This window comes from Cyprinus carpio, chromosome A13 (genome assembly GCF_018340385.1).
Source record: "Cyprinus carpio isolate SPL01 chromosome A13, ASM1834038v1, whole genome shotgun sequence".
NCBI classification, from domain to species: domain Eukaryota; kingdom Metazoa; phylum Chordata; class Actinopteri; order Cypriniformes; family Cyprinidae; genus Cyprinus; species Cyprinus carpio.
In genome coordinates, this window is record NC_056584.1 from 3,149,297 (window position 1) to 3,163,748 (window position 14,452).

The 14,452-nt window shown below is 37.5% G+C and overlaps 1 protein-coding gene and 1 long non-coding RNA gene across 3 annotated transcripts; both read left to right on the forward strand.

The window, feature by feature from the left end:
- Window positions 1-128: 128 nt before the first annotated feature.
- LOC109069054 (gastrula zinc finger protein XlCGF8.2DB-like) lies at window positions 129-1,456 on the forward strand. The gene has a single exon (XM_019085751.2). The coding sequence runs from the start codon at window positions 154-156 to the stop codon at window positions 940-942; it is 789 nt and encodes a 262-aa protein (XP_018941296.2). The 5' UTR covers window positions 129-153; the 3' UTR covers window positions 943-1,456.
- Window positions 1,457-5,581: 4,125 nt separating this feature from the next.
- LOC122147173 lies at window positions 5,582-10,140 on the forward strand. Of its 2 annotated transcripts, none has more exons than XR_006161449.1 (4): window positions 5,582-5,742; window positions 5,860-6,102; window positions 6,422-6,704; window positions 6,896-10,140. It is a non-coding gene; the product is annotated as an uncharacterized LOC122147173 (long non-coding RNA). The 2 variants fall into 2 exon arrangements; XR_006161448.1 differs by having other exon boundaries at window positions 6,422-6,638.
- The last annotated feature ends 4,312 nt before the right edge of the window (window positions 10,141-14,452 follow it).

Genomic DNA, 14,452 nt, shown 5'->3' on the forward strand with positions numbered 1-14,452 from the left:
ATCTAGCATGCATGTTGGTTGAGATGCTTTAATTTTTTATATTATTTTTGATGTGTGTTTGTTTGTTTGGTTAATTTAAGTGGTTTTATTTTGTTTTTGTTTTTTTTTTTAGATGATTGATGTGAATGAAGGGAGAGTGAAAAACTAAATGAAATGGAAGAGAAAGACCAGAAACATGATTTCATGATTGGAGAAAAATCAACAAAGACTAAGAAGATGTCCTCACGAAAAAGAGGTCAGAAGACAGAATCTAGCAGTTATTTTACCTGCCGTCAGTGTGGAAAGAGACTGACTAATAAACAAAACCTTGATGTCCACATGAGAATTCACAATGGAGATAAGCCTTTTACTTGCCAACAGTGTGGAAAGAGTTTCACTCAAAAACAAAACCTTAAAGTCCACTTAAGAGTTCACACTGGAGAGAAACCTTACAAATGCACTCAGTGTGGACAAGGTTTTACACATAAAGGAAACCTTAATGCCCACATGAGAATTCACAATGGAGAGAACCCTTACAGCTGCAAACTGTGTGGGAAGAGCTTCTCACGAAAAGAAAGTCTTACTGCCCACATGAGAAGTCACACTGGAGAGAAGCCGTTCATATGTGGTCAGTGTGGAAAGGGTTTGAGATGTAAAGAAACCCTTAATTGCCACATGAGGATTCACTCAGGAGAGAACTGTCTTACATGCTATCAATGTGGAAAGAGTTTTAGTCATAAAAGAAGCCTCAACACTCACATTGTGATTCACACAGGAGAGAAGCCTTTCACCTGTCCTCAGTGTGGAAAGAGTTTCACACTTAAAGGAAACCTTAAGACTCACATGAGACTTCACACAGGAGAGAAGCCGTTCACATGTCTTCAGTGCAAGATAAGTTTCACATATCAAAGAGACCTGAAACGTCATTTGCAAACTCATTCTGAAAATAAACTGCGAGTGTGACAAGTTTAACGAAAAGGAGCAATTTAAAAAATTGTATGTTGTGATCAGTGTAACAAAAAACTAAATTTTTATTTGTCACACTCATGCAGATGTGAGACCCTATTTATGTTCTTTGTGTTTTCAATGACTGCAGTTTAAAATGGCACCAGAAAATATCTATCTGTGTGAAATGAAGGCTACATTCAAATTACAGGTGAATGTGGACCAAATGTGATTGTCCAACTGCATGAACATTTGTTTTATTTGCATCCATCACCTCTTTATACTTTGCCTTGATATTTTTATTTTCTTTTGTCATGTACATACGAACTTTGTCATGGCCATTTGAACTGACCGACCATCTCCTTTGCTGTAGTTTCAAATACTGAGCAGCTAATACAGTCATTTCAGTGTCACTCCATTTCATCAGTTCATATATTGGTACTTCGAAATGAAAATATTAGTTAAACTTCTGTCTTGCTGTCAAATGCCACAGTGTTAATGGAAAAATATAAATAAAAGGACACAATCTGTACATAAATAATGAAGATTTTTTTTTGTTAGATTGGGCCAATATAAGTCCAGACTCTGATTCTTTGATAGAGATAAAAGTTCCTCTGTTATTCCATCCTGCCAGCTATGGCATACATGTTAGTTTGTGTCTGATACGCTGATAATTTTTTTAGAGATACAACTATTCATGCCAGCAGCACTGTCAGCAGAGTTTTGTCTGATACCCAAAACCAGGTAATAAAACTCTATTAACTTAAGTCTTTTATCAGCCTGAGAGGTTGGCTGCGAAAGCTGTGAAATAGCAGGGAGCAAGGGACAAAGTGTTGATAAAAAAAAAAAAAAAATGAATAAATAAAATTGTAGGATATATTGAATAATCTTATTTGTGTATGTTTTAATGCTTAGACTTCACCCTACTAAACTTTGTCCTGTACTTCATTCTGTAATTAGTCTTACCAGCACAAATTCGGCAAGTGTTATTTTACCAAATCATAAGCAGTGAAAAAAATATTGCTGCAAACAGCAATTAGGGGCCAAGGACAAAGAAGGAGCAATGGGTCATGCCTGCACAGCAGGGAGCTTCAGACCAACTGCTATAATTACTGGTTAAAGACATTTTTAGATTATTTTAGTCAAAATGGATGAAAAATCACAAATACAAACATTATTTATGACTTTTTTTTTTTTCACTTTTTACCTATAGGTGCTGCTATTATCAAATTGGTGTGGTCAGTGTGAGGTGACAATGATACATAAAAAGTTTGGTGTTAGTATGGCAAAGTTTTGCAATCTCAAAATCAGCTTGACATCATGCCAACAATTTAATTGATGTTATTCCAGAACGGTTTGGTCTGTCAAAAAGCTTTTGATAACATATTTTTTCTATGCCCGTATTTTTATTTATTTATTTATTTATTTATTTTTTGCCAGCATGGTCTGAAGATGATTTGTTCCGATTTTCTAGGAGGAGTTCAAAAAAGTAGATTTTCAAATAAATTCAAAATGGTGGACTGCAAGGTCGAACAAATATGCTATAAATCAATATTTTCGGGATAATCCATATCATAACCTTAAACTAGGTAAAAATAATCAAAAACTATTACCATTTTTTTTTCATTGAAAATTTTGACCAGAGGGTGGTGGTGTTGTTAAAATTTTTTTTGTTTGTTAGTAGAGGTCTACACGGGTCCAAAAATTTCATACCCAAACCAAAAGAGAGTGCCGCTTACTTTGTCTTGGTGCGGCTTGGTTTGTTTTGTTATTTTGATGTTTTGAACTGAACCCAGCCGGGAAGACACAGAGCCGACTGGACCCGGAAGACTGCCGGAAGTCCCAGTCGGCACATATTCCACAGCAAATTGCTATTAACAAGTCAATAAACAAGTTGCGAAAATTAAACCTAAACCTTACCTAATGTAAGAAACCTTCTCCCTTGTACCTGACTGTGATGCACACAATCCTCCTTGCCAAGAAAGTTCCATCCATGTTATTTCTCTCTTGCCAACTGAAATGCTTAATCCACTCATTATTCCAGCTTCAAAAGTCAACTTGTCGTCACAGTGATGGATGACAAATGCGACTTTGCAGTTTTGCATTTTTTGTATCTCGAGTCAGCTTGCATAATAATTTAGACTGTTTGCCCATTTGGATGACAATAATTATGTTTGCTCGTCCAGTGCTGTGGCTGCTGAAGTTAGCTTTACTTATTTGCTATCATCTCTGTGCTCTCTGAGCCGAGTCAAAATTTTAGATATAACAACAAGACGGTTCTTTCATAATATTATTATAAAAATTTGAGAAACTCCCAAGCATGGTATGGCGGAATAAGTCCCGCCTTCTAAATAAAAAAGCCAGTTGTCAAAGGTAAAGTAATTGCACTGTGTGTGTTTTTTTTCCCACCTTATTTCAAATTACCGACTTTTCTCAACCTAATTTTACAAGCTGAAAGTTACAAAAACAACACACGTACAACGCTGACTGACTCTGATATGGCCGGGTGTTCTCAGAGTCCAATCGACTCGGGTATTACACACAATGTTAAACAGACCCGGGACCCGAAGTAATAGACTGGGACCCGACATGGACCCGGCTGACCATTTAAAATATAGCCCCGAACCCATACAGATCCCGGGTCGGGTCCCGGGTCCTCGGGTCTCGGGTCCTCCGTGTAGACCTCTAGTTCAGAGTATGGTCCTAATGACATAGCGAGTTTCATAATGATACTCTAATGCATCTGTAAAATACAGATTATAACTACAAAATTCAAAAGTGAAGTGAAGTGAGGCCAAGTACAGTGACCCATACAAAAAAGAAGTTTATTCAAGTGCCGACTGGACCCGACTGGACCCGGAAGACTGCCAGAAGTCCCAGTCGGCACATATTCCACAGCAAATTGCTATTAACAAGTCAATAAACAAGATGCGAAAATTAAACCTAAACCTTACCTAATGTAAGAAACCTTCTCCCTTGTACCTGACTGTGATGCACACAATCCTCCTTGCCAAGAAAGTTCCATCCATGTTATTTCTCTCTTGCCAACTGCAATGCTTAATCCATTCATTATTCCAGCTTCAAAAGTCAACTTGTCGTCACAGTGATGGATGACAAATGCGACTTTGCAGTTTTGCATTTTTTGTATCTCGAGTCAGCTTGCATAATAATTTAGACTGCTGAAGTTAGCTTTACTTATTTGCTATCATCTCTGTGCTCTCTGAGCCGAGTCAAAATTTTAGATATAACAACAAGACGGTTCTTTCATAATATTATTATAAAAATTTGAGAAACTCCCAAGCATGGTATGGCGGAATAAGTCCCGCCTTCTAAATAAAAAAGCCAATTGTCAAAGGTAAAGTAATTTGCACTGTGTGTGTTTTTTTTCCCACCTTATTTCAAATTACCGACTTTTCTCAACCTAATTTTACAAGCTGAAAGTTACAAAACAACACACGTACAGCGCTGACTGACTCTGATATGGCCGGGTGTTCTCAGAGTCCAAGAAGTCCCAAGAAGTACTGAAACAAGTACACTTACAAGTATACTGCTAGAACACTGATATTTGTATACTTGCTACATAAAGTATACTTAAAATATACTTGAACTTTACTTATGTATACTTAATAAAATGAACTTGAAGTATACTACTTTTTGGTAAGGGTCTGTTTGGATTCAATAAGGTCGGTCCCTCCCAACATACTTTGTTTTATTTGTTATTTTTATTTTGACTTTTTTCTACTTCTCTTTGATTTTATTTCATGAATTTACCTTCGTTTAGCTTGAATGTACTAATTCAGCTAAGTTGATTTAAATTAAATCTGAGCTATAATTAAATCAATTTATTTATTTTTCCTTTTAATTTCCTACAGCTATTAGCAGGGGTGCACATAGGTTTTTCAGCCCGGTTCTCTTAAGAGAACCTGGAGATTTGGTTTGGTCCTCACACTGCACATAGTGTGACATGTTATATTTATCTATAAAAAATAAATTAATAATAGTGATAATATTAATGCACTTTATTTAGTTAGTTTTTTTTTAAATAAAATAAACAAAATAAAGTGTGATAATACTATTATATTTTAAAAAAGAAAGGCAGTATTAAATACAAATATGGTTATTTTATAGTAAACTTAAAAATAAAATGCTAATATTTACTTCTTTTTATTAATTTTATTAATTTTCAACCTTAAACTCAGCAGGATTTTATTTTGGCGGGTTGCCGGCAAGTAAGTATATGCGCTTCTGGGTTTAGCGCTGATTGAAGAGCAACAGTGAATTACATTTTTTACACTGTGCTTTGAAAGGTAGCCTAGATTTGTGCTTTCAATTTGAATAGAAATCTTATACAGTACGGTTTGTCAATCTAAAATGGTAATTGTGCATTAACAGCTGTCAAACATGTCAGAACTTATTTCTACAGTGCATTTTTTATTTTGGTCGCGCATGCATACCTGCGGACCACTTATGTGCACCCCTGGCTATTAGTACCTTTTCGTTTTACTTTTACCTTATTTTAGTTTGTTTGACCATCACCATCTGCCCTCTTGCTATAGGGTCGATTGAGGAGTACTGGGAAGGACAAACTACTGACTCCTTGCCTGACGCAACACAGCATCAGTGGTGTAGGGTCGATTGAGGAGTACTGGGAGGAGCAATGGGTCCCAACTGTGAAACATCACCCAACACAACTCAGGCAAGCTCAAGTTGGTGCCAGCCACAAGAGCAAAGCAACACTGCAAACATCAGACTTCTGGTGATGTTCTAGCAGAACAGAGAGCTAACAACCACCTGCTGCCCTCCTGCCACCATCACAAGGTCAGTCTGAATCTCTCTTCACACTACAAAATCTCCATAACAATTACCTTCAATCCTCAGAACCACCTGCACTCTCACCAGTGAGACTCCAACCCAGCTGTTCCTTCCAAACCGCAGGTACCACGGATAGCCTACTGGCAAACAACACCTACAAATAACCATCTGACTCAGACCAACTCACTTCAGGATGACAGGAGACACTGCTTCAACACCTGCTGCACAAGCTTGAGGGCCCACACCTTGCTACAGCTTACATCACCACAGCTCACCACTTGACAGCATCCACCACGGCACCACAAACACTCCTGGAGGCAACCAGCAGCCCGAGAGCCACCACTGTCTCCCAGCCATGAGCGGCAGGTACGTGTCTGATTTCCTTCACCTCTGACGTCGCTCGCTATTGTATATTGGATGTACAACAAAGTTCGAAAGGGGGGAATTATGTAACATTTGGTCCAATCAGACACACAATTGTTCATTAGATTTAACAAATCAATTATTCATTAGATTAACATATAATCACAGATCCCTCACCCAATAAACATACTGGGTGCCAGGATGTCAGCGAATGACCCCAGGCCCCAAGTTTCCATGGCAACCACGAGCTACAAGAACATCTTTAGGCATTGATCAACATTATCTTGATGATAAACAATAGTTATTTTTGTATTTGTTTCAGGAGGTTCAATTTGAATCACTCTGTGACATATTCTGATGTAACTGATGATGCCCTTGATGACATGATCAAAGATATTGAGGCTGGGAATGATCAGCTTGGATCTGAGGCTGTCAGGGCCACAGTTACAGCCAGCTGGAGTACGGGTGCAGAGAGACAGAGTGAGAAAGAGTTTAATTCGAACCAACCCCTGGGCAGCTGCACAAAGAAGACCACAGAGGTGATTGTATAAAGTTGCTTGACCAAACTCTATTTGGCACCGTGATTGTAACCACAATTTGATAAGGTAGATATACACGTTACATGGCTATGCTTTTTTGTTTTATACATGTAACATTTAATAAAGTATATATTATAAAAATGTATTTGTGAACTTTCCATTATTAAAATATTTGTTAGAGGAAGATGTACTGTAATGTATTTTCTTTTTGTTCTTAATGTCTTATATTATAACAGCGTTTCTCTGTTATGTTTTAGATGCAGAATTGTCATTCATGGTGGTATAGATGGCTACAGTCGTCTCAAAGTCTTTCTCCGTGCCTCAAACAACATCTGCAGCAGCACTGTAATGAATTGCTTTTTAGAATGCTGTGGCCAGGTATGGAGTGCCTTCTAAGGTCAGAACAGATCATGGAGGAGAAAACTGATGTCTGTGTGATGATGAAAATGTTCAGGGGCTCAGAGAGAGGCAGTGCTATCAGAGGCAGGAGCACTCATAACTAGCGTATTGAGAGGCTCTGGGGTGACATGTGGCAGGGATTGTCTAATGTTTATTATAATCCCGTCCACTTCCTGGAGAGTGAAGTGATAGTGGACATAGACAATGAAATGCATCTCTGGGCTCTACATTACGTCTACTTGCCAAGGATCAGCAGGGACTTGACTGCCTTCATCCGACAATGGAACAACCATGGGCTGAGAACTGAGAGACATCAGATCCCAATGCAGACTCTTGTCCGAAGCTGCCTGGAACAACAAGGACAAAGATCCACAGCAATGCAAGAAATCTTTGGCAGAAGAGCTGGGCCAGCAGATTAAACTGTTGTTCAAGGACCATTTGAACAAGGAGAAACAACATCAAGAATGCAGGGGGCAGCAATGCTTGACTGGCCAGACAGAGTACAAGTACGAAAGAATCACAACACTTTGGACAATGCAACCTTGGAGCATCTTGTTGCACAATTTAATCCACTTGGTGGGGCACAAGCAGAATTTGGATTAGACATCCTTTGCAATGTTTTATCTTTAAATCAATCATAGGAAAGGACAAGTTAATCCCAAAATAGATCTTATGGATGCATGTTATGGTTGACTTTCATTAAATGGACAAAACATAGAGCTAACCTTTCAAGTTTGTTTAGAGCAGTGGTTGCCAACCCGGCGATCGCAATCGACTTTATCTTTATCACTCTCCCAGTAGCTCAAGAAAATAACAGAAAAATTAGTACAATAAAGACATCGTGATTAATGGTAAGCTTTGCATCTCTCTTTATTTTACTTGATCCAACTGCTGTGTTAATTTTCATTAACAAGACCAATGAGACACATCAGTAATTTAACTGTCACAAATTCGCAAACGTCGATATAGTGACGACAGCCCACGAGCCCTCAAAGTTTAACAGCTGTGTTCAGAATGTCGGAGGCTCCACAAAAGAAAGCAAAAACATACAACTTCAACCAAGAATGGGAAGAGGAATTTCTTTTTACCATGGTGAAAGATAAGTGTGTTTGTATATTGTGTCACCAAAAACAAGCACTATGTAAAAGAGGAAACCACCACACCACACCACAGCACCACAACATGACTCACCAGAAATCTAAAGACAGCTACCCGCCAAAGAGCCTGATCCGTGCTAAGAAAGTCTGTGTTGAAGGCCCTGCAATCAATTTTTACAAAATCTGCTGATCATAAGCAGGCTGTTACTGAAGCATCATTTCGTGAAAGCCACTTTTTGGCTAAAAACAAAAAGCCTTTTACAGATTACGAATTATTTAAGGAAGCAATGGCCATTACTGCCGAGACTATTTTCAAGGACTTCAAAAACAAAGATGAGATTAAAAAATGCACTCCGTGGTGTACCGCTCTGTCCTGCATCAGTGACAAGGAGGGTCGAGTCACTGTCAGAGGACGTGCATCGACAAGTTTTAAAGGACTTGTCAATCTGTAAATATTTTTCACTACAGTTCGATGAATCGCTGGATGTAAAGGACACAGCTCAGCTTGTGGTTTTTTGTCAGAAAGGCTTTCCAGGATGCTACAACAAAAGAGGACTTTCTTAATCTTTTGCACTTAAAGGAGAGAATGAGAGGTGAGGATATTTACAAATGAGATTAAAAAATATGTGAAAATGAAAACGATATCCCCATTCACACACTGGTAGCAATTACTGCTGATGGAGCGCCCGCAATGCTTGTTGTGCGCTCTGGTTTTATAGCTCTGTGCTGTTATGATCCTGATTCTTCCAACTTCATGAACTATCATTGTGTGATTCACCAGCAGGCCCTGGCTTGGAAAGTTATGGACTTTTCTCACACAATAACACTGGTCATCAAACTGATAAACTCGACACGAGCAAAAGTGTTACAACGCTTTGTTGACTTGCTCACTGGCATCAAGACTTCTGTGTGCAAGAAACGAGAAACTCAAGGAACTGTCAGATGATGTGTGGCTGCTGTACCTGGGGCTTCTTACAGACTTGACCTCGAAATTGAATACACCCAATAATGAGCTCCAGGGAAAAGGCCCCACACGATGAGCGCAGTGAATGCATTTAATTCCAAGCTCGGTGTTTGGATCACACATCTGAAGAATGCAAAGCTAACACACTTTCCCAACCTGGAAAAAATATCACATATCATTGAAAACAAGTATGTTTTCCTCCCTGAGAATTACTGTGCTCACCTGGACAAAGTGGCAAAAGAGTTCAATTGGCATTTTGGAGAGTTAGACGTCATGGGATGTATTGCTGAGTTTGTCTCAAACCCATTCATGCCCATTGATGTAGAACAGGTTGCAGCCAAATTCCAGGAGGTATTTGCTTAGTCAAGTGGAGTAGACATGGAGATAATTGACTTGTAAAATGACAGAGCTGAAAGCCAGATCAAGGGACAGTGACTTTTGGGGACTTGTCAACAGACAGAAGTTTCCTCTCCTAACCGCATGTGCACTGAAAGTGAATGCTTACTTTGGGTCCACTAACCTCTGTGAAATGCCATTTTCACAAATGAAAATAGTCAAATTAAAGTACAGGAGCCACCTTACTGACAGACATCTCACAGACTGACTGTGTCTAGCTACAAGCCAAACTACAGAGAACTCACGGACAGTATTCAATCACAGCCATCACACTGACTTGAGTGAGTAACAGAGTAAGCAGCAGTTTGCCTTTTGATAACATTGTGAATTGATGCAGCAAAATATGGGACATAACCGCAGTTAGCTGAATTATGTTACTAATGTTTGTTTATTGTGTTTATTATTACGATTGTTTGTTGAATTTTACAAAATGAACAGTTCATTTAGAAAATGTTAGTACCTGCAGAAGTATCATTGAAAATAATTTTACTGTTACTAGTGCCCCTTTTTCTGTTAACAATGGCACTTCAAATGATCTGCTGTGTTACAGTGGTGCACTGTCAAAGTTTTTCTTGGTTGCATAAATTTAAAAGTTATAAAGCAGGTTAAACCAGAACATTTCACATAGTTCAAACATGCTAAATTAAAGGTCTCAAGTTGGAAATGCAATCTCTTCTTTCTTTTTCTGTCAGTTCTTTGATGGGTAGATCTTGCCTTTCAGCAAGGCTGATGTCAGGGATCTTGGGCTTAAAAAGGTTTGTGACCACTGCTGTAAACCATTGTTTGAGTGTTGATCAAATTTGTACACATCTGTGTACAAGTAGTGGCCTTTGTAATATGACAAGTACTGGAAATTAAGCAAACAAAAGCAATTACCACACTGAAACAGACTGTTACCATCATTGTGGTTGCATTGTTTTCACTTCTTTTGACTCAAACTCAAACATATATGGCTCTATCACAGTATTTACCATCTCGAGTATCAAAAAAAACAAAATATTGTGAAGGAGGGCATGTATAAGGTGTGTATTTTCACTTCTCGAAGAGATGTTTACAGAGAGTAAAATTTTGGATGGGAAATTATAATTTTTACAAATATTGGACCTTTTTGGGTACAAAAATACACTTCATAGAAGTTCATAAACTAACCTCAAGAAACATCTGAAACTGCATTTTATAAGTCTTAAGTGTTGCTTTGTTTTTTGTTTTTCCCCACAGTGAAACTTATTCCACACTGATCATATAAAACAGTTCTTTCTTAAGTGAGTCTTCATGTAATAATTAAGGGTTCCGTTATATCGAAAAGACTCCCAACACTGACCAAATATAAATGGCTTCTCTCCAGTGTGAATTCTCATATGGACTTTAAGGTTTCCATGTAGATCAAAACACTTACCACACTGCATGCATTTATAAGGCTTTTCTCCAGTGTGAACTCTCATGTGGACTTTAAGGTTTCCATGTCGTTTGAAACTCTCTCCACACTTTTGGCATGTGAAAGGTCTTTCCCCAGTGTGAACTCTCATATGATAATTAAGGTTTCCTTTTTGGTTGGAACTTTTTCCACACTGTTGAAAGGTGAAAGGGCTCTTTCCAGTGTGAACCCTCATGTGGACTTCAAGTTTTCCATGTTGATAAAAACTCTTTCCACATTGAGGGTATGTGTAAGGCTTCTCTCCAGTGTGAAGTTTTAGGTGAGCCTGAAGGTTTCCATGTTGACTGAACCTCTTCCCACACTGAAAGCAAGCAAAATAATTTCTTGCTTCTATCTTTCGAACTTTTTTTTGTGAGAAAGTATTTTCATTATGTGAGTAACTAAAAGATTCATCTTCAGTAATGAAATCATGATGTTTATCATATTGATCTTTCTCTTCTATATGAATCAGTATGTCACTCTCCACTTTGAGCGGCATCAGTTCTAAGGTGAAAAAGAAACACAAAAAAAGTTAACTCCAGTTTAATGGAACAAAGCAAAAGACATCAAGACTAAAAAATACAGCTACAGTAGAACCTGTACTCACTAAGCCATGGGATTTCAACCATGTTCCTGGAGCCACCCCAACAGTGCACATTTTTGTCTCTCTAATCATACACACCTGATTGAGGTCATCAGATCAATAGTAGAGACTCCATGGCCTGAAATGGGTGTGTAGTTCAGTGTAGTAGGCTGCAGTCTTAAGGCCTTTTCACACTGAGCAAGATGCGAAAAAGCGTGGTGAATCGCAGACGAAAGGTACTTTCACACCGAGCGCGAAACGTTTGATCACCTTCAGCTAATTCCCACATATACACTAGGGGGTGCTGACCAACAATGCATTTTTCCTCAGTTATGTACTGTATCTCGCATATGGAGTTAACATCGTCTTCCGCTGCTCAATATACAGTATAAAATTAAGATTTGGTTTTAAACAAGAAACACAAACTATTTATAATGCTTACAAGAATACATCTTAAAATATACACCCGCTAGGGGTGTCCCATATCGTACCTTCCACGATAATACCGGTATAAATTTTTACATGATAAAAAAAAGGTGTCATATCGAGATATCAATGATATAGCGATGCAGTGACGTATGGCGGATATAAGTTCTATAACGGATATGGCGGATATAAGTTCTAAACACCACAAACCCAATAGGTGTGTTCGACCTGAAGCAGCGCTGCGCAGACTGATCGGTGTATGACATCAAAGTATCGTGAGAGCAGTTCTAGAGCATATTCGAACACACACTCTTACCGTCATAAAAAGGGGCATAACTTTAGTGAAGTGGCGCGGAGAGCTGCTTCGGAAACGTGCTGCGGTGCCGGTGGTGTAAACACAAGCATTGACTAGAGTGGCCGTGTCGGAGTTGTAACGCGCAGACGGATGCAATGTAAATTAGGGGTAAATAAGGGGCAAGTATTTTGATGTTGTACACCGATTAGTTTGCATTACATCGAAAACACAGATGCTTATTGCGAATGTGTATTGCGAAAAGCGCTATACGAATACATTTGAACTGAACTGAATCAGATCCACTGAGGAAGCAGAGGATTCGTTTTGTTTTTGATGGTAATGCAACACCAAATACACCTGAATTCGTTCAATTGTTTATAATTTCTTGCAAATCACCTTTCCTCTTCCACGAATGGATGGGCGGGGTGAGCGGAGCTCATCAGCATTTAAAGAGACATGCACTGAAACTGGTCGCTGTGATCAGAGCTGTTTTTGACAAGGTAAAAAGAATGTTGTTTTACATGACCACTGAGGGATTTTAACATAAGTATGTTACAGACATTTCATGAAGACTCTAAAGAATCAAACCAACTTGTAAAAAATGGCCATCCAATGTCCCCTTTAAAGAATGGAAACCAACCTGTTTGTTCCTCAGTATCTTCTTCTTTAACTCTGAATGTTTCTTCAATCTTCATGTCTTCACTCTCCTCTTTAATAAATACCATCTTTAAAGTAGTATGTGACAAAGATCTTAGTTGCTTCACCAGGAATTTGTGTGTTTTTGGACACTGCATGTTAAAAAAAAAAAAAAAAAGAATGAATGAATTAATTAATAGGAAGAAAAATTAATGCAGAAAGAAAAAGAAAGATTTATGCAGACACTGCATATGGGTACTTGACAAATATGCAGAAAAAAATGTAATTTTTAATTTTGTAAAACACAATTTTTAAGAAAAAATACATATTTACATAACGTGAAGTCTGATATTTGAGAAAATATAAGGGGTCACTTACTTTTTCAAATCTTACAGAGTTTTTTTTTACTGAACATTAACAGTAAATAATAATAATATACAAATAGCATGAGATGGATTTATCTTCATTGTTAGACACTTATTTTCATATAGTGTTTTTTATTTAATATGGGATTATGAATAACATTATTTTTTTTTTCCACATGACTTGTTGGACATTTTCAAGACAAACTTTGACAATGGGACAAACCTTGTGCAAACCTTTCAAAATTGCAGAAAATGATACCATTTTAAGATGAGTGGTGATTATATTTCCCCTACTACAATACTCAACTGTTCTTTAAGATATTTTGAGATAAATACAAATCTGTGGTTCTTTTGTGTGTGTCTCACCATAGGACATTATGTCACACTGAAAAGAAACAAAGGACAGAAATGGTAGTTACTGCTTTAAAGAGAAATTGAGAAGTTGTACATTCAAGTATTTTTATTTAACTTTGAATATGTCAAATAAAAAATTCATTTTAATTTTGATACAAACAGTATGAACATTTTTTAATCAAAACAAAAAAAAAATACTTTTAACAAAATAGAGTCATTCAGTATGTTACTGAAAGTCTTCTAGAGCCTCCCTACTGCAGGGCACAGCTAAATATGACTGATATTCAAGCTAAATTTATTAAGATGTGAATGATTTTTTTAAAGTATATGGCTGCTCTTTTTAAATCGTTATTTAGATTCTGTTTACTTTCTGCATCATTCTCTTAGTACCTCCTCCCATCGGTGTGGATCCCTGTTAATTTTCTCTCTATTCTGTGTCCTCTCTCTCACTCAATTCTTTCCGTCTCAGAAACAAACTATCACATTTTACGCTTATTTTCATGACACTTTATAACTATATGTAATAATTGCATTTAATAACACTGAAAATTTTCAAAAAGTATAAAAAGGAGTAAAAAAAGATTATTTAAAATGCTTCTTAAAAAGACCTTGTCCTCTTGTGTGTCAGTAAAGGTATCACACTAGTGGACATTATCTGTCACACCAAAGAAAGTTTCAGCCTTTTGTGTCAGATAATGGCCTTGCTATTCCTAGCTTATATAATTTAGGGGTAGAGTTTAATAACTTAAACATATAATTTAGGGGTGTTGCACCAAAGGACAACAAAATGTAACACTTTTATAGTGGCTCAAAAAAAGTTAAATATTTAAATTCTGAGACAAAAACTTATTATTTGCACATGTCAAGGACTTCTCAGGGGGGTTC

Coding starts and splice junctions, on each gene's coding strand:
- LOC109069054 (XM_019085751.2), top strand. CDS start 154: ATGGAAGAGAAAGACCAGAAACATGATTTCATGATTGGAGAAAAATCA.